Raw genomic sequence first — 24,333 nt, 5'->3', positions numbered from 1 at the left:
AGAGCAAGAAGAGTAAACATTGTTGGAGCAAAGCAGTGATTCTTCAGATATCTGAAGAGGATTTAACTTTTCATTAAACAAGAAACCATGAGATGCCTTGATAAAGACCTTCTTACTCGACTAGTGTAAAACAACAAGACATTTATTAAATATAAATAGTAATTGCAAGTAGCAGAGTGGAAACACATAGAAGTCATGTGATCTGCGAGGTCTGCGTCTCAGCCCTCTGAATGATGTACTTGAGATGACACACACACACGTTATGCGTTAAGGTGGAAGGTCTGCACCTTAGTCTCCCAATTCATGACATAAACACACGAGACATGCGTCAAGGCTTCTCCAAGGTCTGCGTCTCCGTCTAGTTGAGAAAACACACACCAGTTACTCCTCCAGGCTTCTCTGCTGGGAGGTCACACACTCTATGGCATCCTAAAGTAACAACGCTTCAACTGCTGTGACTGAGACGAAACATTTAAGTTTCTTTCCTGTATCATTAGCTGCTTTGTCAAGTAAGTATATATATATAATATTTATTAATGTCCATAAGAAGAAATGATACAAGTGATTCATGTTATTTGTGATTGCTCATCATGTGTCTTCCTGCTCTTTGTCCTGTTTTCTTTTTCTTCTTCTACAAACCTGTTGCACTGGAATCTGCCCGGCAACTGATGACTGTATAAAGTCAGGAGATTCTTCAGTTCTGTTGCTCCTTTAAATACACTCTGTCCTTATTGATGTATGTTATACCTACATTATAAAATACTAATATACATATATATATATACTGTATATATAATACTAATCATTTTTACATGAATATATTTTAACAACAAATCTTTGTAGTGCCTTTTTACTTTATTTTCTATATTAACATAATTGTTTATTTCCTTACTGCTAGAATTCTGTGACCTTCTAAGTTAAACTTAAGCTAAAGAAAACAAACATCCTCACAGACCTGTGAAGATTAAGACGTTTAACCTTTTTTCATACAGACCAATATACTTCCTTTGTCAAAAGTGTTTGTGGTTCTGCCTGGAAACAGATGACATCACAGCCGTTCTCACAATGATGTCATCGTTCCATTATACATTAAACTATGAATATGTAATCAACATAAATAGGAATAAATTGCCCTGTGATATGACCCAGTTCATTTAATAATAATAAGTATTTAATAGTCAGACTGTCACCATCAGGAACACGAGAGCTTTGAACATTTTACCCAACAGCTTTAGTTCTGGAAAGATTCAACACTTCCTGTATGTTTTAATCAAATTTCACGCCCACCAATAATAAAACTAATAGATGTCACCTTCACACCAGGCATCTAGAAAATGTTTTTTCATAGCTAAATATTTATTTGAAAAAAGATTTATTGTAATTTTACAACAGGATTTCTTTGAAAGAAATAATGTGGTTGAAAGTAAAACGACTGAAAAACAAAGAATAAAAAGGCTTTAAGATCTAAATCTTCTAATTTTCATCAACATGTGACCCACTCACTCAATTTCCCTCTTGGTTGGTTCATGTCAATCATCACAGGACAGCAGGGCTGTAAACAGCATGTGTGGTGAACACAAAGAACACACTAGTACACAGAAGCATGTGAGAACCAACACACACAGCACCTGCATTACATCACTAGCAACAAACAGCACACAATGAGCTCAGCAGTTTAGTGACACTTTGGTCCTGTAGACTTCAGGTCCATGTGGAAGGAAAGAAACGTTTGGAGAGCATTTCTCTGCTGTGAGACATCAGTGGGATCATCTCCAAAATCACTACTAGAAAAGTGCACAAAGAAGCTTCTGGAAAGACACGCATCATCAGTGTGTTCAGAGTGCTGAGCATTCAGAACATTCCCTTCCTGTAGCGGTGGATCAGCTCGGAGACGTCGTCCTTACACACCTTTATCCAGCCGTCCTGCTGCATGTGGTACACTGCACACGCGCACACACACACACACACACACACACACACACACACACACACACACACACACACACACACACACACACACACACACACACACACACACACACACACACACACACACACACACGCACACACACATTACTCCAATGTACACATAAGGACACAGATGTTTCCAGTGGTCACAGACCATGGCTACATACTCAGCATGGCTCTCCTCCCTTATTTCTGATGCATCTCTTTGCAGGTATCAGTAGAGACGTGAAATGAGTGTGAGAGGAAGACGAGAACGACATCAAACACGTTTGAGTTTATAGGTCGACTCATCAGCATCAGCTTGTTCTTGTTTAATGAGGTTCATTTATTGTATTTCTTCTATTTGCTACTTTATAATGGAACAAAAATCGACAGTCATAGCATACAGTTTTATAACTCTTTGAAAAACATAAAAAACTGTATATTTCTGTTGTGAAGTGAGGAACCACAGAGGATCATTGCTGTTACAACGTTAGGCTGAAACCTTTAGTCAGTTGTACATAATATTTTATATTAAGCAACTTGAATGAACGTTTTCTTGACACTGAATCGAGGAAATACTGAATTTGCAGTGAAAATAGATGTAAATTGTTGTCCTACTGCAGTTATAAAAGTGAGTGAGCAGAGATGATTAAAAGGGAATTTATGGAAAGTTTAAGTAAGATTAGTTTCATGCAAATGTTCTTAGTTCTTAAACTAAAGGACAAGTTGACCTTTTAAACTTTTGATGGTGATACATAGAAGGTCAGAGGATCACCAAAGGGACACAATTAGTCCTGAAACGTCCCAGTAACCCGTCCAATAGTGGAGACACCAGTCTGGACCAAAGAGGACTGACGGAGACAATGTGAGACGGATGTTGCTGTCTGCTAGATGGAAACCAGAGTGGACTCACTGTTGACCGCCCCTCCAGAGTAGGCGTCCCTGTGTGTGGCGTGAGCGATGCCCCGGCGTCCCAGCTCATACGCCTCGTCCACCGTCATGTCCTCCCTGTAGCCGCTGTCCACCACGCCGTAGGCGTAGCTGCTCCCACAGCCGGTAGAGAACATGCGGCCGGACAGACGCGTCCCTTGGTCGTCCACGTAGTACAGACCGGGACCCTGGAGACACAGAGACATCCAACAGGAGCACAAAAGATCCAGATTAAACATCCTGCCTCAGAAGACAACCTCTCAATCATCGAGTGCAGTGAGGTGAGGACATTTGTATTTCTAGGCTCTGCTTCACAGGAAGTGGAAGAAAAAGGATTCTCATGTTTGGGCCCAGACGGTGAGACTCAAAGCCACAGCTCACCTCTTTGTCCCATCCACAGATCATGCTTCCCATAGAGAGGCCCATGCCTCTGTAGCCCAGCATCATGTTGCACAGCAGCTTGGAGGCAGCAGCCACAGAGATCCTGTGGTTGCTCCTCAGCCTGTAGAGCCTGGAGGGACCAAGTCATGAAACCAATCAATAGAAACATCCATCAGGGTTGTTTCCAGGGTCGACCTGTCATGTTCCATTTTACATCCATGTCTGTCCAAAACATCACCACTGCATCATTGACCCTGTTGTTGTTATCTTTGGCTTATGGACGTTTTTTGTAAAGTCAGGGATCTGTTCGGCTTCGAGTCCAAGTCGACCTTTGTGTCTGTTTGAATCTCAACAATGAACAGAAACAACACATTTATGATACAATTACTGTGGCTACATTTATATTAATATAATTTAGTCATTTGGTTTTAATTTGTGTTTTGATGCGTTACTACATGTCTTCACACACTCATGTCCTCACACACTCATGTCTTCAAACATTCATGTCTTCACACACTCATGTCTTCACACACTCATGTCCTCACACACTCATGAGAGTGTTCTCCGGTTTCTTTCCTAGACCAGATACTTTACTCAACTCTGCATGGAACACATTTAGTATGCAGACAGTCAAATACACAGACACACAGAGCATTAGATGTCAGAAGGGACACATTGATGTTCAAACCACTGCAGACGAACCTGCATTCTTTGGCCAGGAGTCTCTCCCAGTACTGGCAGTCTGCAGCGCTGCCCGACATGGTGCCCAGCAGGTAGGGGTTGATCTCTATCACCTTGTTGACGTCGTTGGATGCTGCAGAGCGGGACACATTTGTGTAAAGAAGACATTTTGTAATTAGAGTTACTCTTGTTGCCTCATTTACTTTGTATGACTCCATGTTCCTCTGTGTTACATTTCAAAGCTGCACACATCTTTGATATGATGCGTAAGGAATAAAAACGTGTCTACCCAAGTAACGGCCTGCTGAGGCTCTGGAGTCCACAGCCACAATGACTCCATGTTTGAACTTGAAGGCCAGGGTGGTCGTCCCGTGGTTCAGGTCTATACTCACACCACCATCACGGTTACAGGTTCTGAGAAACCCTGAAGGCTAAAATAGAACCAAAGAGGAGATCACTGTGTGTGTGTGTGTGTGTGTGTGTGTGTGTGTGTGTGTGTGTGTGTGTGTGTGTGTGTGTGTGTGTGTGTGTGTGTGTGTGTGTGCATGCATGCAACAGCACATGACAGTGGAATATCATACATGTTATATTATCCCACAGTAACTGTTAAGGTGAATGCATCATCTGAAGCTGCATGAGAAGCGCACGTGCACCACAGACGCGTAAAAGACGTTGAACCACAGCGCGTCTGACGCGTCACGCTTGTTGCATCAGGGTCACCTGATACGATGGCGACTTTTCATTTCGTAGCAAAACTCGTTGAAATGATACTCACGTCTACACCCAGAGGGACAGCAAATTCCTGAGTTCTGGTCCCGAAGTTGTAGTGGTTGGTTCGGTCCAAGAGATGCGTCTGTCTGGCTGGAAGAATCTGCTCACGGAGTTCAGCATAAGACTTAAAACCAGATACTTGGAAAAGAGCCATCATGTATCCAACTATATTGGAATTATATTCTGCTCTTAAGTTTTCCTGAATGACGAAGGTGTCTGAAGAACGTCACGGATAACTTCCTGGGAAGGGACGATGAATTCGAAAGTGAAAGGGTTTAAAAGCTGTTTTATTGTAGCCCTGCATGCTAAAAGAACCAGATAACTACATAAAACCAACAAGTATACATGAATACATTCAGATGGACATTATATAACTTAAAACCCGATTTGATAAAAACAAAAAAACAAATAAGAGAAAACTGTGGTTAGAATCTTACTGTTAATAAAAGCAATGCATCTTGCATCATCCAATAGGAGAGCTCTGTTTATGTGTCGTCATCAGTTACTAAGCGAAATGAAGCGATCAGGTTCGGAGAAGCAGCAGAGGTGTAATGACGTCATCAATGCGTGTTTGAAGTTCATATTTATAACAATACGCTGTATCTACTGTAGTCGGGTTGATGGAGTATTATTATAAATAAATACACTGCTTTAGGCTTGAAATTAATAATACATTTAGCAGATCATTTCAAAACATGAAAATAAACAGCAACAGGGATGGAATAGATTTTCATTCAATTTGAATTATTTTGCCACATTTTATATTTCTTTCATCTGGTCTGAAATACAATAGACGAAACAGTCTGTTTCATGTATTTCTGTCACCTCACAGTGAAGAATAGAAACCATGACAATGTTCATTAAAAGGTTTTCACGGCTTGCATTTTATTTTTTAAGTGAAAAAAAGACATTTATTCACTTTTCTGCTAAATGTGTTGTTTTAAGGTGTGACTGCATCACAGATCAAGCTGTATCCATCCGCTGCACAGTCTCCTCTACAACCTCCAGCTTTACAGGGACTACTTTCTCCGTCAGAACCGCTGTTGTACCTGCACCATATTTGTATTTTGTTTTCCTAGGATAGAAGAATGGATGGTTAGAGGGATTCAATAACTAAAAAGCAAAAACGTTATTGTATAATCACATACAGATGATATCCACTACTCTGAGAGGGAAACCTGATTTGTACACATGGTTCAACATAATCTCTTTTTAAAGGAGCAGTGTGTAGGGTTAGAGGTATTGATGAAAATAAATTCAGTGTAATATTCATAGCATGTTTCTATTGAAGTATAATCACCTGAAGCTAAGAATCGTGTGTGTTATTAAGCTTGGAATGAGCCCTTCACATCTACAGGACCGGCTCCTCTTCATGGAGTTTCATGCACAGCCATGTTTCTACAGACTGGATACTGGCTTTAGTGAGCTGTCCTTGTTGTTACATCATTGACTCACTTGGAAAGGAAGGGGAAACAATCTGCAGCCTCATCACCAGAGACTCAATCCTACTCACAGCTCCTTTAAGAATCGATCCATACAGCAGAAGTCAGTCACACTCCTACCTTTTGTCTGTGTACTCTGACACCTGGTACGGCCTGATGTAGTCCGCTCCTTCTCTGGTGATGACACAGATGTCGATGTTGTTGCCTGAGGCGAGGTCATTCATGATTCCTGCGTGGATGGCGGTACGCACCAGCTCCTTGGCCTTGTCCAGCTGGGAGAGTTACAAGAATTCAGGGAAATGACAGAGAGAAACTCCCCAAATACCCAAACAGTTTTTCTATTTCGTCATTCAATAGTGACAGGAATCATTTTTTTAAAAACATTTTCCATATTGTTTGCACGTAGCTGATTATTTGACCTACAATCCCACCTTATGCCAATTATTAAGTTAAAGATGCCCAAAAGTAAGTGAAATAATGTTGTGATGGTGTGTAAATGATCCTGACTATCAATCCTTGTCACAGTGTGTAACAGGTGTCCAGGAGGCGTACCTCCAGGTGGGGTTTGTACCCGTCCTCTAGAATCCCCAAAGCAGCCAGATCCCCAGAGCCTGCAGGATGAAACAGACATGTGGTCTGAGAAGGAATCCAATGAATAAGTACAGCAGATTCAAATGTTATTCCAAATGGTGAATGTTCTGGAGCCACGATGCTTAGAGAATATCTTTCTATCTCGTAGGTACCCATTGCAAGGTAAGGCATCGTGTTCACGCTGCCGTACGGCCCCACCGTGTACAGGTAGTTCCCAGTGCAATCTACTCCTCCCAGTATGAGACTGGCCCCAATTTGGCCGTGATACCTGAGGAGCACAGAGATCAGAACGGGGTTTTTAACGGCTACTTGAACTCATTCACACACCTGTGGATACGAGCTCATGTGCTACACAAACCTGTACAACATCTCCTGGAGGATGTTGACGGCCATGACGACACGAGGGTTCCTGCCGCTGTTCAGGGAGAAGATGGTGAGGTTGGAGGAGAGGAGCTCCGTGGTCTTCTCTGTATCTGCTGCTGTACCTGCTCCACAACAACTAGGACAGAGAAAGTAGTGTTTTGTGAATGAAGAGTTGAGGGAAAATATGAAAAAGGCTACAGGGAATTGGGAAAGAGAGAGAAGAGGAACTGCAGCATCTTTTCAGTTTTACTTCAACAGTCTCAGAAATCCATTATACCCCAAAGGTCACAGCGACTTATTCCATTTCCTGCAGTAGCCTCAATAACCCAGAATGCACTGCAAGCACAAAAACCTTAGTGCTTATCTGAGGGCTCTGTAAGGCATTGTGGAATATGTAGGAAATCACAAGTAAAGGAGACACTTTATGGAACCACGACCACAAGAAGGAATATACGTTTCAGCCTGATGACAGTGAGAGTATTTTAAAGGTGGATCTCCGGTTGTCTTTCAGTGTGCGTATACAAGACTTACTATATATTTGGAGCAATGTAATGGATCTTGGTGCACATCTTGTCAGCCACTACTTCACTGGATGTGGCTCTTGTGTCTGCTCCCAGAACCACTCCATCCTGCAGCCACACAGACCTAGTGGGAAGTGTGTTACTCTAATTGTTACACAATTATTCCCTTTGGTTCACACTAGAACGAGGCCTTTATACCTCAGTGGGCCCCTGGAGCTAAACAGGCCCCAACAGTGCTGTGATACACTGGGCAGATCCCCTCAGTGTGTTTATGTATTTATCATCATAGTTGTGAACTGTTCAGTTATGTAGTGATGACAGGAAAATGAAATAGTGAGGTACACTTTGATTAACAGTGTTAAAGAATGAAACTCAGGCTTTATGGACTAAACGTTCCACTTCTTTCCCTTTTCATACACATGCAGATTAACACAGGTTTGTGTACTCGCCTTGAACACCACTCCCGCGATGGTGGTGCCTGTTTTCACAGGTTTAGGTACCTGTCCATCAAACAGAGCCTCTAACTCAGCATTCCTACAGGGAGGGAGAGACTTATGAATGGATATAATATCAATAATAACCAAGTTGATTCATTGATCAACGTGACAAACAAACAAGGGAAAGTTACTTTCACTTTGGATCTCAAATGGATCTGAAAGCTTCATTGGTTTTCTACATCTGAACCGACACCAAGTGGTGCCTAGAAGAGCCGAACAGAAGCTCCTACCTGGCTGCGTGGTCGAAGTTAAACCCCGCTGCAGGAGCTTGGAGGACATTGGATAGCGCCATATGGATCCTGGACTGCGGCTCCTCTGCGCGTCTCGATGCGCCTGAGGTCGCTGTTTGGAGCGTCGCCTCCTTCTTCTCTTTCGCTTTTGCTGTGAAAATGGAGAAACGCAGCGTGGACTCACGGGTCAAAGGAGTCAGCACAGGGGTGAGTACATCCGGACCGGCTCCTTAGTGTCATCGGAGAACCTGCTGAAGGATCAAATGATCGATCAGTGATTCTGCGCATAAACAGGTGAGACTAGAAGTTACCTGAAAGGAAGCCAAACACTACGAGGACCGGAGCTGTCGCGTGTTTTAATGTCCCACGTGTTTGCACGTTAGTCCTGAATGAGTCACATCTTTACAACATCTTTTAGAACTGAACACACAAAGAACCGACAAGCTACACGTTTATTTCAGTTTGTAAAAACCCTTCCAGAAACTCTAAATCCCATAATGCATAGCGCTGCTCAGAGTGGCTGACATGGGCACGGAAGCCAGGAGTCTAATTCAAATCGCAAATTACAAATTTGCCTCAGAGGGCTTTACAGTCTGTACACATGCAACATCCTCTGTCCCGAAACCCTCACATCGGCACAGGAAAAACTCCCCAAAATATGAAAAAACTCTTCAATGGGAAAAAAAGGGAAGAAACATTAGGGAGAACGTCAGAGGAGGGATCCCTCTCCCGGGATGGACAGACTGCAATGGATGTCACGTGTACAGAATCAACAATGTAAAAATGTACAATACATTGAACTCCTCTAACAGAAATGATACAAGTAATTGAAAGTAGCAGAACAAGTGTACAGCAGGACCACTGCAGGGACAACCACCATCAGATCGAACTACCATCAACAGAGGCTTCTGTGGGGAGGGAGAGCAGAAAGATGTTGGTTTATGATGACAGTAATATGAATCATATTTAAAGTAATGATGATGGCAGCAGCAGGTGTCAGCAGAGCCATGCCATGAGTCAGAACCGGGATCCGCACGAAACTATGATCGATGGAGACCTGCTAGGCGAGAAAGCACAAAGAACTCCCGGAAAGAAGCTGAATTAGTGATGTAAATTAATAAAACATGGATGATTGTGGAAGGAGAGAGTGAGAGTGTGAGCGTGAGAGAGGGGCTCGGTGTGTCGTAAGAAGTCCCCCGGCAGTCTAAGCCTAAAGCAGCTTAACTAAGGGCTGGTCCAGGCTAACCTGAGCCAGCCCTAACTATAAGCAACATCAAAGAGGAACGTTTTAAGCTTTTTCTTAAATGAGCTGACCGAGTCTGCCCCCCGGACTAAAAGTGGAAGCTGGTTCCACAAAAGAGGAGCTTGATAACTGAAGGCTCTGGACCCCATCCTACTTTTTAAAACTCTAGGAACCACAAGTAGCCCAGCATCTACGGAGCGCAGATGCCTCTTAGGGCAATACGGTGTAACAAGCTCTTTAAGATAAGACCGTGCCTCACCAGCAAGTGCCTTGTAGGTGAGGAGAAGTACCTTAAATTCTATTCTTGATTTAACAGGAAGCCAGTGCAGAGAAGTTAATAAAGGAGTTAAATGATCCCATTTCTTAGTTCTTGTTAATACACGTGCTGCAGCATTCTGTATCAACTGCAGAGGTTTAAGAGATATACAAGAGCAGCCTGAAAACAAAGAATGACAGTAATCCAGTAGAAGTAACAAATGCATGAACTAGTTTTTATGCATCACTTTGAGACAGGAAGTTCCTGATTTTTGATATATTACGTAGATGAAAAAAGGCAGTCCTTGAAGACTTCTTTATATGAGAGTTGAAGGACATATCCTGGTCGAAGAGAACTCTTTCTGACGGTGCTGTTGGATACCAGAGCAATTCCATCCATAGAGACTGTATCACGTGACAGCTGACTTCAAAGGCGCTCTGGGCCTATCATGATAACTTCCGATTTTTCCGAGTTTAACATCAGGAAGTTGCAGGTCATCCAAGTTTTGTCTACAAGACAATCCTGAAGTCTAAGAAGCTGGTTGGTTTTTTCTGGCTTGATCGATAGATACTGTTGAGTATCGTCTGCATAACAATGGAAGTTTATGCAATGTTTTCTGATAACGTCGCCCAAAGGAAGCATGTACAGGGTAAATAGAATCGGTCCAAGCACAGAACCTGTCACGGCCGTGTTATGTCTCCTGCTGTGTTTGGCTTGATGTAACTACTTATTCATTACTTGCATGTGAGAACATATCCCCCCCCCCTCTCCCCCAGACCACCATCCTGGCTGCCACTTTTGATGGAGGGGTTGTGATTGGTTCAGATTCCAGGGCTTCCATTGGAGGGTAAGGGTGCTGGGAAGATACATGAAGATGCCTCCATTGTTAAAGCCATTAGTAAGAAACAGAAATGTCCCTGTGACTGTGGTGGATCCAAGTCACTTCATCACATACATTCCTCTCTCTCTTCAGGGAATACGTGTCATCTAAGACCATCAACAAGGTGGTCCAGGTTCATGACCAGATCTTCTGCTGCATGGCCGGCTCACTAGCAGATGCTCAGGCCGTCACCAAGGCTGCAAAGTTCCACCTGTCACTCCATAGGTGCCACACACTCGTATGAATACAATAGCACATGTTTACTAAACTTGTGTTTAGAAAGGAAGCTAAATCCTATTTTCACATCACTCATTAATAGAATAATTTGTTAATCACGCTGGTTATTGATTCATTTTTAATCCTCCAAGAGGAGAAGACAGCTGACAAAGTTGTGTGCAACAACTAACAAACTAACCCCAAACACTTGTTACACTGAAAGCTATATAAAATCATTAGAGAGCCCAAAACAATAGTTGTTTTTGCACAGTGTGCAGATGGAGAGCCCTCCACTGGTGATAGCAGCAGCATCGGTGCTGCAGGAACTGTGCTACAACAACAAAGAGGAGCTGCAGGCGGGCTTCATCACAGCAGGCTGGGACAGGAAGAAGGGACCTCAGGTGGGGGCTGGTCGGGATCACAGTCACACAGGAAGCAGAGACCACAGCAGTCCAAAGTAACTCCACCTACTGCTGATATCCTGCGTCCCTCTCCAGGTGTACGTGGTGTCTCTTGGTGGGATGTTGATCGGTCAGCCGGTGACCATCGGAGGCTCAGGCAGCACCTACATCTACGGCTACGTCGACGCCAAATACAAAGCCCACATGAGCAGAGAGGAATGCCTGCAGTTTGCCACTAATGGTACGGTCCTGTTGGTTTACTTGTGCACGCTGACCTAAATACGCTGCTACTTGTTTGGTGTTCAATGGGGGGAACTTGGGTCGTGATCCTATGATTCCAGTATGATGCAGACAATGAGAATAGATGTTCAGTAAATATCATAATATTATAAATATTATAATATGAGAGTTTGACATTATGTCCCACAGCTCAGCCGGGACAAAGGCCTCTGGTTGCACTCAGATTGAGTGGTGTGATGTACTTCTATGTTGTAGTTGGTGACCATGCAGCCTTTAGGAGGTGTATAAACGCTGCATGCTGCTCACCTTCAGTTGTTAAACCTGTATTTGTCCTGCTTGTTGTCCCCCCCCCCCCTGCTCTGCCCCCCCTTTGCTCTCTCTCTGGGTCACAGCTTTAGCTCTTGCTATGGGCAGAGACAACGTCAGCGGAGGCGTGGCTCACCTTGTGGTCATCACGGAAACTGGGGTGGAGCACGTGGTTGTCCCCGGCAACCAGCTGCCCAAGTTTCACAACGAGTGACAGCGTCCAACAAACAAGGAATTCTTGACTTTTGTTTTTCAGCTTTATTTCAGTAACTGTTTGAAATTCCTGATCCACAATCTCATCAATAATGTCCTGTATAGGACTGGAATGTAACACATTCTGCACACACACACACACACACACACACACACACACACACACACACACACACACACACCTTAAGAACAAGACCATGAAATTGATTAGTTTCCTGCTAATTATAAATATGGAAACAGAGGTGATAAGTTTCATAGTTCTTAAAAAATCAATAACCTTAAAAACGACTCCATCAGCCTTCACATTTTGTGTAGTAGATGTTTGGAAATATTTGAAGTATAAATGAAGATTTTACATTCTATAATTTCTATTGGTTGAGTGCATTAAAATATCTTGATCATTATTATGTGCCGTGTTCTCTGTTGTAGTTTCATGTATCATTTTAAGGTCTTAGAATGTACTCTGATGCATAGCGTATGTCTTCACTGTTTCATGGCTGTGGATTCACTTTGGTCCACACAATCTAACAGTGAGGACGTCACACAGTCTGAAACACACTTAAAGACGAGGTCGTCACTCAAAGGTGTCACAGGGCAGGAGGGCCCAGAATGAACAAGACACTGTCAAGACCAACGTAGGCAGGAAGGAGGACCCAAACGCAGAGTTCTGCACAGAGAAATACTTTAATAAATTCAAATCCAAACGCAGACGAAGACCAGGAACTTAGAGACGTAGGGACACTATTCAGGGACAACAAAATAAAACAGGAAACAAACCCAAACCGTGACAGACACAGTCCAACATGTGCCAAGACAATCAAAGTTATATTTCTGCTTATTGTTCACAGCTGTTTTCCTCAGCTGTATGATTTATAGCTTATAAATCAAGTATTTGATAAAAGGAAAATGTATTGGACATTATTATATTGTGAAAAAACACTTCATGGTTGTAGCTGCACAAATGTTGCTGTTCCTCCTTTTACTGACTGTACTGATAGTGAGTGACTCCCCACACTGGGGTCCTTTGGAGTTGCTGCAGCTAACAGCTAACTGTCTCCAGTGTCTTCAGGCCGTCTGCTAGGGTGTCCCCTTAAACCTGACCCAACTGACCCTTATCACCACCTCACCAAGGAAGGGGGCTTCACATCTGTTAAGCAGGAGGGGAACGGACCTCTTGACTCAGCTGACCTGCTCTCCTCTTGGACAGATGGTCCCCTGGAGGCTAGAACCGTAGCACTATCAAATGATAGCACTTAAATTGTACTTATAATGGCACTTTTCTATAATATGTTTTGTAACTGCTTATTTGATGAAAAATGTACTTTCTTTTTCTTGTTCTTCTGAGTTTGTATCTCTATGTGGAAATGCACTTATTGTACGTCGCTTTGGATAAAAGCGTCAGCTAAATGACATGTAAACATGTAATGTAATGTAATGTAGAAGTGAGGCAGATTCCTGTCTCATTTGTGGTCTGATGAACCATAAAGTCCTCTCATTGAATTCTCTTCCTACACTCAGCTACACTCGCTGTGAAATGAATACGTTTGTCAAAGGTCAACTATCTATTCTTTCTAGTGTTATTATACTGCAAAAAAATGGGCTCCACATGTGTTGTTGTGAGCAGTTATTTAAACTTTATTTATTTAAACAAGACTTTTACAAAGGCGTTGTAAACTGATTTATCACATCTACCCATGTAATATATTTTAGACCCACTGTACGTGTTTGCAGCTCATTGCAGGAGGGACAAGTTCACTTTCACTTTGATTGAGGACAACATGGAGTCCGTCTGACGTGTGGCCAAACGCGTGAGAACAGATCCACAGATTCAAAGAGGCTTTCCGAGGAAAACGTCGTAAACCCGGAGCTGCTTGAGTGGACGTTTGGCTCCACATCGGTCGGTCGGTACCAGAAGCGGATCAACATGTTGCAGGAGACGGGGACGGAGTGGTTGTCTCAGGAGGTGAAGACCGGAGTAAGTAGAGTCCTACACGTCGGAGACAGCGCCGAGAACCGCTGGATAGGAATCCTGAAGGACCTTTTCCTCTGTTTGTAGACCACCATCATCGCCATAGAGTTTGACGGAGGGGTCGTGCTGGGCTCTGATTCCAGAGTGTCTGCAGGGTGAGCTCGTGCGTGCGCGTGCGCGCCTACTTGCGTCTGCATGATACTACCTCTCTCTCTGAGGAAACATAGTATTATATGTGTTAGATAGTGTTTGCATGAATGCTTACTGACACTAAATCCTCCACCTTCTCATCTTTACTAACATGCAGTGTCTCTAGTTTAGACAAACAAGTACTCGGGGGGGGGGGGGGGGGGGGGGGGTAGTGGACCAGGAAGTCAGACCAACCGACTCAATGCATCACACGTGACATTATTTCGGATGATTAGAGAGAATAATATATGTGTTTTTTAAATAATAATAAATATTTTCATTCACATAAAATAATAGTGGCTATTGTTACATTCCAAGTATCGTTTGCTAGACAAATACACTTAACTGTGTTCTAATATCTGAAGGTTCTACATAGAACTACAGAGCCTTAAGGAATAAATGTGAGCAGAGAGAGACACACAATGAACACCCTGGAATCAGAGGGTAGAGTTGAACATCAGTGCTATCAGTAGCGTTGCATGCTGGGTGTTGATCATTACTGAGACAATGACACACAGCTGAGCCTCCAACCAGCAATACAAGAAGTATCAAACCCCAGCTCTCCCTGTTCCTCCCTGCAGGGATTCGGTGGTGAACAGAGTGATGAACAAGCTGTCTCCCCTCCATGACAAGATCTACTGTGCTCTGTCCGGCTCTGCAGCCGACGCTCAGACCATCGCCGAGGTCGTCAACTACCAGCTCGACGTCCACAGGTGAAGACACGTCCAAAACGAGACCTGGTCGACCTTTAATCAAATATCCCATGATGCAGTTTAACTCGGTCAGGAGCTGCTCAGATAATAGTTTCCTTAATCAGAGCAAATGTTGCAAAGCTTTTTCAAAGAAAAAACCACAAAGTAAAAATCAAGTTTCAAAGTTTGCACAGTGATTCAAGTGATTAGCTGTATTATATTTCCCTTTAAGATTAGTCATTTAAACCACAATGCACACAGCGTTTATCTTGGGCTGTTTTCATTGGACATCCTGTGTCCTCCCTCCGTCAGCATTGAGATCGATGAGGACCCACAGGTTCGCTCAGCAGCCACTCTGGTGAGGAACATCTCGTACAAGTACAAAGAGGAGCTGTCGGCCCATCTCATCGTGGCCGGCTGGGACAGAAGAGACGGGGGACAGGTCAGTAAAAACATGGCTCCTTTCTGAAAGGAAGACAAACAAAGATTACTGGGGGGATGTTAATAATGTCAAAATGAATAAAGTGACGTTAAGGTTGCATATCAAAGATAAAATCCGACCCAGCCAACAGATCTGATGTTACAGGAGACCCTCCATCTGACTTGCTCCTCTCTGTTCCTGTGCCCTTTGACCTCTCCAGGTGTTTGCCACCCTGAGTGGTCTCCTGACGAGGCAGCCCTTTGCCGTGGGGGGCTCTGGAAGCTCATATGTTTATGGCTTTGTTGATGCTGAGTTTCACAGAGGCATGAGCAAGGAGGAGTGCCAGCAGTTTGTTGTCAACAGTACGTTGGTTTTCTCCACAGAAAGCTTTGCTTTTGTCAGACAGTTGATAGGATGGTGAAAGAGACACCAGACATTTGCTGCCTACTGACTGTTTGTTTTATTTATGGGAGGTAACCTCTCCTCTCCTTCCTCACACCTTCTCTTCTCCTCCTCTCCTCTCACAGCTCTGTCTTTGGCGATGAACCGCGATGGCTCCAGTGGAGGCGTGGCCTATATTGTGTCCATTGATGAACACGGCACGGAGGAGAAAGTGGTTCTAGGAAATGACTTACCCACCTTCTTTGACCAGTGACACGTCCTGTTTCAGCTAATGCAGCTTGTCAAACATCACATCTAAATACTTTTACTAAAAAGTTTGATTTAAATAGAATCATTGCATGGCTGTGTGATACACAATGCTATTTCATATGAGGTCATTACAAATCCAAAAGTAATTTGTGGTTCATTATTAAGAGAATTATAACAAACGGTGACTTATTTGGTTAATTAACAGTAATGTTTTAATTAGTGGTCGACAGATGTGTCTTTTAAAAGATACATCTTTGTTGTTATCTTTGTTTTTGCATCTGATTAAAGAAAACAGTGGCTTAACACATCATATTAAAAACATTATTTAAGGCCTTTACAAACCGAATGTCTAGCAAATACATGAAATGAACAAATGCCTGCAAATATTATAAAGTATATTTGGGGATTTCATTTTGAAGGATGAGAATGGAGCATCTGGTCAGTTCTGCATTTGACAACTTTGAAATGACTAATTCCTTATTCCAACTGATTCAATTGTGATGCTCAAAGGTCACTGTGACCTTACACAACAGGTTCTCTGCCATAAACTTACAATTCTTAGTAAATAAAAGTAAAGAAAATGAGCCTCTCTCTTAGCAGCAGTAGTTGTCTTTAGTAGTATTTAGTGTCACAAGTCACAAGAGTAAAAGTCAAGTTTGTTACATTAATTCACATTATTATGTGTAAGAAGCCTGATCGGTTGATTGTTGGTCATCCTGCTTAAACGCCAGCCTACAAGCTTTCTGATTATAAATCATTGTGCATGTCTGCCTGCACATGCTTTTCTTTTATGTGCAATTTAAAAAATAAATAAAAGCCTGTGTTGAAAGATTGTATGATCTATTTATTTTTTCACCATGAATGTGTTTGCGCTTTAGTGCTGTAAAGTTCTCATGAAAAAAGCTGGACTGACAGTAATTGCCTGGATGTTGGCACCGTGTTCATCCAAGTTGTTAGTAATAATAAAAGATAGTTCACGTGTGAAACCCACTCAGTTTAGGAGTCCAAAATAGTTCAATAGGGAGCCGTTGGGATTTCGGGGAAACCACGTTCACAAAGCACACAATGAAAGTGAAAGTGGACTAAACATCAGTGGCAGACTGCAGACGACTCCAGCTGCATGATGACAGGTGAAATGGCAAAAATAACCCGCAAAGGCGTCGCTTTGGTGTCCGCAGTGTGCGTCGACCTGTCCTTGTTTTACGCAGCGGGACTGGTGGCGACTCGCAGCGTGTTTGGGCACTTTGCGCGTCTCTGGGTCCACGCGGCTCTCCGGTGCTCGGCACTGAGCGCCGTGACTCTGCTCACCCTCGGAGATCTCAACCCGTTGCTGATTCGTGTTATCGCGTCGCACAGCCTACTGCCCGCGGTGTTTGAGACCGGAACCAAAGCGCTCTACCACGAGGACACCGAATGTGGCCCGGCGGCGGGTGCGCGCTGCTGGCTCGTTTGCGCCGCAGCGTCGCTGCTCGCTGCGCTGTTTTGGGAAATCACCGTGCCGGACGCGGAAGATGCTGCCGCCGGTGACGAGAAGAAACAGAAGGCCAGAGTGCTGTTTGGGAGAGTCCTGGGCTTGTACAAACCCGAATATCTGCTGCTTTTTGGGGGGCTGGTGATGCTGACGCTGGCAGTTTTGTGTAAGTATAGACTAGGTCACATGATGTGAGGGTGATGATGTCATACCAGTAGAGGATTTAGTTTAGCATTTACTAAGGTAATGGAGTCAAGAACTCAGGTTCAAGTAAAGCTGGACCACATTAATGATGATGATGATGATGATGATCTTGACTTGACTTGGTTCTGCATGTCCATCTATTCAGGTGAGATGTTCATCCCGTTCTACACTGGCAGAGTCATTGACATTCGTGGCACTCAGTATCTGCCCAATGAATTTGTATCTGCGCTTCTATTCATGGGACTTTACTCTCTGGGAAGGTATAAGACTCTTCGTCCCCCTCTTCACTCTCTCTCATCCAGGGGAATGCGCCTGTAGCTCACAACGTAATATGTGACTGTCTCTATTTATGATCCGTTTAGCTCTTTTAGTGCAGGCTGCAGAGGAGGTTTCTTACTTTGTGCCATCAGTGCCTTCACGTGCAGAACTAAAGTCCAGCTGTTTGGGGCTTTGACCAAACAGGAGATTGGCTTCTTTGAGACAACAAAGACAGGTAAGGCTCTCATATAACACACATATACTACAGTTTACTGTATGAGTACTCGATAGACCAATGGAACATGTCATGGCAAGAAATCATTTGGATAAAAGGCATTTCTGAACATACATAGAAGGATTGTCACAGAATGAGACCGAATGTAAACTCTGTGTTTTGTGTGTAGGGGAAATCACATCACGGTTGTCTAAAGACACCACCCTGATGGGAAGAGCGGTCTGTCTCAATGTCAATGTGCTGCTGAGGACGTTCATCAAGACGCTGGGCATGATCTCCCTGATGATGAATCTTTCGTGGAAGCTCACGTTCCTCGTATTGATGGAGGTGCCCATCACCAGCCTCATTCAGAACATCTATGACACACACTACCAGGTGAAAGGCAGGTTTATGACAAACACTAAATTAACTCTGAGATCATTTGATTACATGACCATCAAGCTATTTAAAGACATTTCAAGGCATCCAAAAAAATCTTTCTATCAAAATAATGTAGCAGAAAGGTTCTTATGTCTTTCAAAAGACGAAATTCAAAATTGAATCAAAATTGTGTTGATTGCTCATCTTTTGTGACAATATATTATTATAACATAAAAAAATGTTTTTTTTCCTTGACCTTTAGTTCGTTTTGAAAACATCACATTTTGATCTCCTAGGACGTTTTAACGTATCAGTTAGCTTCCGTCTTTTTAAAGTTTCTAATATAAGTTAGCTGCCCTTCCCTTAATCCTAAGAAGACTTTTGTGTCCCCCCCCTCAGCGGCTGTCCCTGGCAGTGCACGACTCGATGGCTCTGGCCAATGAAGTTGCTAACGAGGTCGTGTCCAGTATTCATGTGGTACGTAGCTTCAACACAGAGAGACACGAAGCCCGTCGCTATGACGACCGCTTGATAGACACACACATCCTGAAGACCCGCCAGAACGCTGTCAGCGCTGTTTACCTTCTCGCACGCAGGGTGAGAAGTTTGTAGTTCTTTTGGACAACAGGTACTACTGAGTATGTACTTGTGTATCACCTCCTTTAACAATGTGTGTGTGTGTGTGTGGAGTTGACAGGCTTAGGCATGCAGGTGGTCATGATGTACTACGGCAGGCTGTTCATCCGGAGCGGACAGATGACCACTGGAAACCTGGTTTCCTTCATCCTCTACCAGTCAGATCTTGGAGACAACATCAGGGTAAATAACTGCTTGGTTTGGTTGTGTTTTATTGAGGTTTTTTGTTGTTGGTGTGTAATAAATATCCTGGGTGTGATAATTAATTGGCTCTTAGCTTTAAAGACTCTAAACCTGATTGCATGCATAAATAATCATATTCAACATACTGCGGCCTTGACTAAAGAACAAAGTCATGTTATAAGCTCAGCTTGATGTTCTTTTTAGACACTGACCTACATCTTTGGCGACATGCTGAACTCGGTGGGGGCTGCTGGGAAAGTGTTTGAGTACCTGGACCGTAAAGCTCAGGTCAGCATGGAGGGGAAACTCAAACCGGATCAGCTGACCGGGAACGTCATCTTCCGCAATGTCAGCTTCGCCTATCCTACTTACCCCGACAAAACAGTACTGCAGGTGAGCTCTGGCCGGCAGAGACAGAGGGCGACTTCTTTAGCCTGAATTTATACAAGTGACCAGCTAAAGTAAATGTACACAAGGGATCCCTCAGTATTTACCTATAAATGTATGGATGATAAACTACAAAAACCAAACTCTATTTTCTGTATCATTGATATCTCCTCTTTTAGGACTTTTCATTGGAGCTGAAGTCAGGTCAGATGACAGCGCTGGTGGGAACATCTGGACAAGGAAAAAGCACATGTGTGAGTCTGCTGCAGCGCTTCTATGAGCAGCAGGATGGAGAAATCCTATTGGACAACGAACCACTGAGATCCTATGACCACCGATTCCTCCACAAGAAGGTGATTCAGCAACATGTCTCTGATCACACAAACCACTCTCCTGTTTAGGACAATGTCTCTTAACTGTGTTTTATTTCTTATTATAGATTAAAAGGCTATTGAGAAAAAATAACAGATTTAGACCAGAATGCAGTTCAACAATAACCCGTGTTGCATGTTAAGCAATGGCCTGACGAGTAGACTAAATAAAAGATATGATGAGATGAGATTATTCTTCATTAGTACCACAGCAGGTACATTTGTAGTTCTACTGCAGCAAAGTGGATAGTGCAACAACAAGAACCATCAGTAAGAAAGGAAAACCATACATGCATAGGTACCTGGAGGCCACAGGGGTCCTGGGAACTGTAGGCTGATGACAGTGTGATTGACAGGTTGCTTTGGTGAGCCAGCAGCCTGTCCTCTTCTCTGGCTCCATCAGAGACAACATCGCCTACGGGCTCGCTGAATGCTCATTGGATGAGATCCAGGAAGCAGCACGCAAAGCCAACGCACATGACTTCATCATGAAGCTGGAGGAGGGCTACGATGCAGGTAACCTCTCTTTTTACTGTAAAGAACAGAACACATCATTTGTAGAGCTTGATTAATGATGGAACTGTTTGACTTTCTATTTATTAATATTTAAGCTGCTAAACTCAACATCCATAGAAAAGTTATTGCATCCACACAATTGGCACCGAAGAGCAAGTTGTGAGCATGAAAGGATGTGTTTATACTCTCTACTCTGTGAGTTGCATTATTCTCTTTCTTAAGGGAAACAGACAAAATGAACTGTGAATAATCCAAAAGGTAACGAGTGTCCATCATGGAGAATGCAAGTGTAAGCTGTAAAAAGCTGTAAACTAACCTCCACAATGACCAGGAGGAATTGTCAGTGAAGTCATCCCTCACATTGGAGGAACCTCTTTATTGCCTGTGTACAGGCTTTGTAAAGGAACAAGTCAAGTATCACATTACAGACAAACGCAGCATCATCACAAGCGTCCTGCATCGGCTTCACTACGTCACGTGTGAACTGAGACAACAGGGTCCAACCCGGGCGACCAACCTTAACCCCTTATGATGTCATGTTGTCCATTCCTCAGAGGTAGGTGAGGGTGGGGGCCAACTATCCAAGAGCCAGAGGCAGCAGATCGCCATCGCTCGAGCTGTGGTCAGGCAGCCACAGGTCCTCATTCTGGATGAAATAACCAGCTCTCTGGACATGACCAGTGAAAACAAGGTACGTCTTCACGTCCCTCAGGGCTTGTATTTTAGACAAGTTCTGTACCATCAATCACTTCTCAGTAATTCAGTAATGTAGTAATATTTCGAGGAAATGGCCTGACAAAATAACATAACGCCTTGTATTATTCTCTTACTCTTTTATTGTTTATTGAGGGGAGGAAACTCAGGCAAAAACTTTGCTTTCAGGTTCTGGGCATTTCTGTGACTTTGGTTTAGAAAGTCATCAACTGGGAGGTTTTATGGAGAAATCTGTTATTATATCTCCTCAAAATTTAAACGATGTTCGCTGAGTCATATCTCAATCTTTGACTTTTAATATCTTTAAAATGAAGAAATTTGAACTTGTTTTTTTCCATCTCTGTTCTGCCAATTAATTAAAGGCACATTATTTAATTAGATAATACCATGTGTGCTTATTAAATACATTTACAGAAAACATGGGGTGTCCCCCCTGAAATCCTATGTCTAAATTCCCTTGTGACCCCCTTGGCCCTGCTCTCCTCTAACAACACAGAGGAATGTGTGTGTCATTGACCCTGCACAGGTTCACCAGGCTTTGGCCAGTTGTCCTAACCAGACCCTGCTGGTGATCGCCCACAAGCTGAGGACCATCCAGAGGGCCCATCACATCGTTGTGATGGATGACGGCAGAGTTCAGGAGCGAGGGACTCACCAGGAACTGATGGAGTTGAAGGGGAGCTACTACCGACTGAGGGAGGAGCTCTTTGAGAAGGAAAATCCAGCCCAGTGACGCAGCGCTGTCCCCCTGGACCCATCTGTGGGACGGTTGTTCTGTGGGACCACGTTGGACCAGCAGCCGCAAAGAACATATCATCAGGATAAATTTAAGTGATAAAGAGCTTACAGAACAGATGAAGACAAAGGCCACACACATGCTGTACATATACAAACATACCTTTAATAATAGATTGTGTAAATATTGTTTTGTGAATATTAAAAATGAAAGAAACCGGAGCAATGATTTTCAGTTAAAAGATGTGGAACCTCCTCAACTCTAGTACTAGACTTCTGTTTTTATTTATTTTGTTGAAATGACATTGAATGTTGTAAATGAGTCAAACAAGATTAATAAATGATTTCAGATATGGACCTGGACTGTAAAGTTCAGTTTTTATTCATTAACCAGAACGGCCTTATTCATGCTTTAGTTTGAAGTCTTTACTTCTGTAACCCTTTTTATTCCGATCCTCCAAAAGCAGCCCGGCTGCTCCTTTATATGACGGATTACATCATCATTTGATGATCCTCCACGAGCCAGAAGATCCATCAAAGCTGCTCTTTCTTACTTTGAGGTCACTTTGAGCCACGACACCCCAGAAAGATGAGACACCTCTAAACATAGGATTTACCACTTAGTGGAGTTCTATTTCACAAATATTACAAATATTCTTTCCTACTTTTTTGTTGAGTAAATATGTGTAAATCCCTTTGTGCAGAATTCTGTGCATGTAACGTGCTAAATAAATAAAGCTAATTAATTTAACAGAGGACAAAGTGAAAGCACAATATATTAAGTTGGGGTTTAGCAGAGTTTGCAGGTTTTATTCAGGCCCAACTGACTCGGCATGAGTCACACTGAGTCACACCGTGCAAAGAAAAGGAGGAAAACGCGTAATACAGGACAATTATTAGGTGGTGATTGTGAATTTGTTCTACTGGTTAGTAGTTTGAGGCCTTTGAGCTTTTGTAACCACATATTAGTGTTTGTGTGGCCTCTTGTATTTCTGGTTTGAATGCAGGTGTGTTTTTGCAAAGTTGCCTGATGACATTTCATAGAAACCAACGAACACGGAAGTGACATCAGGCTTTGTACCATAACACCAACCGCTCTATTGACAAAGATCAGGCTCAGCATCGGCAACGTTAACCGCCATCTTGTTACGACGTCTCCACAAAATGGGGACTGAAGACACGTGTCCACACACGTGCTGCTGTTGCTTCTCCTGGACGTCACCATCCTGAGTGTGAGGGATTCCTGAATGAACAATGACATGTACACCCAGAACACAGTTTACTCTTACATTTATATTTAAAACATTTATATGTACTTTGATCATCACAAGAATCTTGTTCTGCTGTAAATGTAAGATATGGACAAATTCATATTCATATTCTTATAAAGGCAACGCTTTGGCTCACAGACTCGTAAACATCTACAACCCTGAGTGCTGCCTGCAGGTTCCAATAACAGGAGGCAAAAGGGCAAAAGGCTCGACATCTTAGTGAGATCTGCAGATCACGGACCCAAAATGGCCGTCAGCACTAGCTGAAAATAGGGGAAAAAAAGGGTAAATTTACGATCATTGTGATTGCGGTCTAATCTAGAAAAGATGATTGTGCATCCTGAAACCTTTTGTGCACCTACATAGTGTGTAAATGTGTATCTTTGGATGTGCGTATGCGCTCAGCAGCTTTTGTTGTGCACCAGCGAGTGCTGAGCTCTTGTTACTTTCACTTTCTGTGCTTGTTGTGCATTTATTGAGCACCTGATTCATCCAAGACACAACCGAGCCAAGCTCTGGTGACTGAGTCACTGGATAGATTCTCTTCTCCTTTAGGAGCCAAAAAGAAAGAGAGCAACTGATGCAGCATGAAGCACAACAGAAAGTGATGCAGTTTCTTTTCCACACTCGTCTCATTCAGTGTGACAGAAGCATGTCAATAGAAAAAGGTCAAACATGATCAACTATTGATCTTTAATATGAAAATGAGTCCTTTAGATAAGTCGTGATACTGTTGATACCCCCCGTCTTTCTTTATCAACCCACTAACTTCCCCAATGAGGATTGTAACATTAATGCAGCACAGTGTTACTACGCTGCTGTGTGGTTTCCTCAGTTGATGATAAGGGGAAAGCATTCAATCAAACACACCTTTTAAGGACATTTCCACTTCATAAAGGAAGGTGTGATGCCAAAAAAACTGATCTTGTTTTATGTGTTTGACAGAAACTGATCCTCT

At 43.1% G+C, this 24,333-nt stretch overlaps 5 protein-coding genes across 5 annotated transcripts; 3 read left to right on the top strand and 2 right to left on the bottom strand.

The window, feature by feature from the left end:
• Nucleotides 1-1,167: 1,167 nt before the first annotated feature.
• LOC119218857 (proteasome subunit beta type-8-like) lies at nt 1,168-4,992 on the bottom strand. Its single transcript, XM_062558682.1, has 6 exons — nt 4,718-4,992; nt 4,232-4,373; nt 3,964-4,075; nt 3,262-3,391; nt 2,864-3,068; nt 1,168-1,940 (listed from the first exon to the last, which is right to left on the bottom strand). The coding sequence occupies exons 1-6, from the start codon at nt 4,868-4,870 to the stop codon at nt 1,852-1,854; spliced, it is 831 nt and encodes a 276-aa protein (XP_062414666.1). The 5' UTR covers nt 4,871-4,992; the 3' UTR covers nt 1,168-1,851.
• A 561-nt stretch (nt 4,993-5,553) lies between these two features.
• On the bottom strand, nt 5,554-8,492 carry LOC119219579 (proteasome subunit beta type-7-like). Its single transcript, XM_062558683.1, has 8 exons — nt 8,358-8,492; nt 8,080-8,164; nt 7,641-7,738; nt 7,105-7,245; nt 6,899-7,014; nt 6,708-6,766; nt 6,276-6,427; nt 5,554-5,788 (listed from the first exon to the last, which is right to left on the bottom strand). The coding sequence occupies exons 1-8, from the start codon at nt 8,417-8,419 to the stop codon at nt 5,677-5,679; spliced, it is 825 nt and encodes a 274-aa protein (XP_062414667.1). The 5' UTR covers nt 8,420-8,492; the 3' UTR covers nt 5,554-5,676.
• On the top strand, nt 8,439-12,516 carry LOC119218716 (proteasome subunit beta type-6-B like protein). The gene is made up of 6 exons (XM_037473315.2): nt 8,439-8,564; nt 10,633-10,703; nt 10,830-10,961; nt 11,224-11,353; nt 11,450-11,594; nt 11,986-12,516. The coding sequence occupies exons 1-6, from the start codon at nt 8,517-8,519 to the stop codon at nt 12,111-12,113; spliced, it is 654 nt and encodes a 217-aa protein (XP_037329212.1). The 5' UTR covers nt 8,439-8,516; the 3' UTR covers nt 12,114-12,516.
• A 1,282-nt stretch (nt 12,517-13,798) lies between these two features.
• Nucleotides 13,799-16,865, top strand: LOC119218859 (proteasome subunit beta type-9). The gene is made up of 6 exons (XM_037473585.2): nt 13,799-14,087; nt 14,169-14,236; nt 14,852-14,983; nt 15,275-15,404; nt 15,604-15,745; nt 15,911-16,865. Exons 1-6 carry the CDS (start codon nt 14,037-14,039, stop codon nt 16,036-16,038), a joined length of 651 nt encoding a protein of 216 aa, XP_037329482.2. The 5' UTR covers nt 13,799-14,036; the 3' UTR covers nt 16,039-16,865.
• A 241-nt stretch (nt 16,866-17,106) lies between these two features.
• On the top strand, nt 17,107-22,224 carry LOC119219718 (antigen peptide transporter 2-like). Its single transcript, XM_037475092.2, has 11 exons — nt 17,107-17,671; nt 17,855-17,969; nt 18,072-18,202; nt 18,372-18,577; nt 18,962-19,159; nt 19,253-19,381; nt 19,586-19,774; nt 19,948-20,121; nt 20,496-20,655; nt 21,210-21,346; nt 21,896-22,224. The coding sequence occupies exons 1-11, from the start codon at nt 17,155-17,157 to the stop codon at nt 22,100-22,102; spliced, it is 2,163 nt and encodes a 720-aa protein (XP_037330989.2). The 5' UTR covers nt 17,107-17,154; the 3' UTR covers nt 22,103-22,224.
• Nucleotides 22,225-24,333: the final 2,109 nt, after the last annotated feature.

This window comes from Pungitius pungitius, chromosome 17, assembly GCF_949316345.1.
Source record: "Pungitius pungitius chromosome 17, fPunPun2.1, whole genome shotgun sequence".
NCBI lineage: Eukaryota > Metazoa > Chordata > Actinopteri > Perciformes > Gasterosteidae > Pungitius > Pungitius pungitius.
The sequence above is the reverse complement of the archived record's forward strand: the minus strand, read 5'-3'. Positions and strand labels throughout refer to the sequence as shown.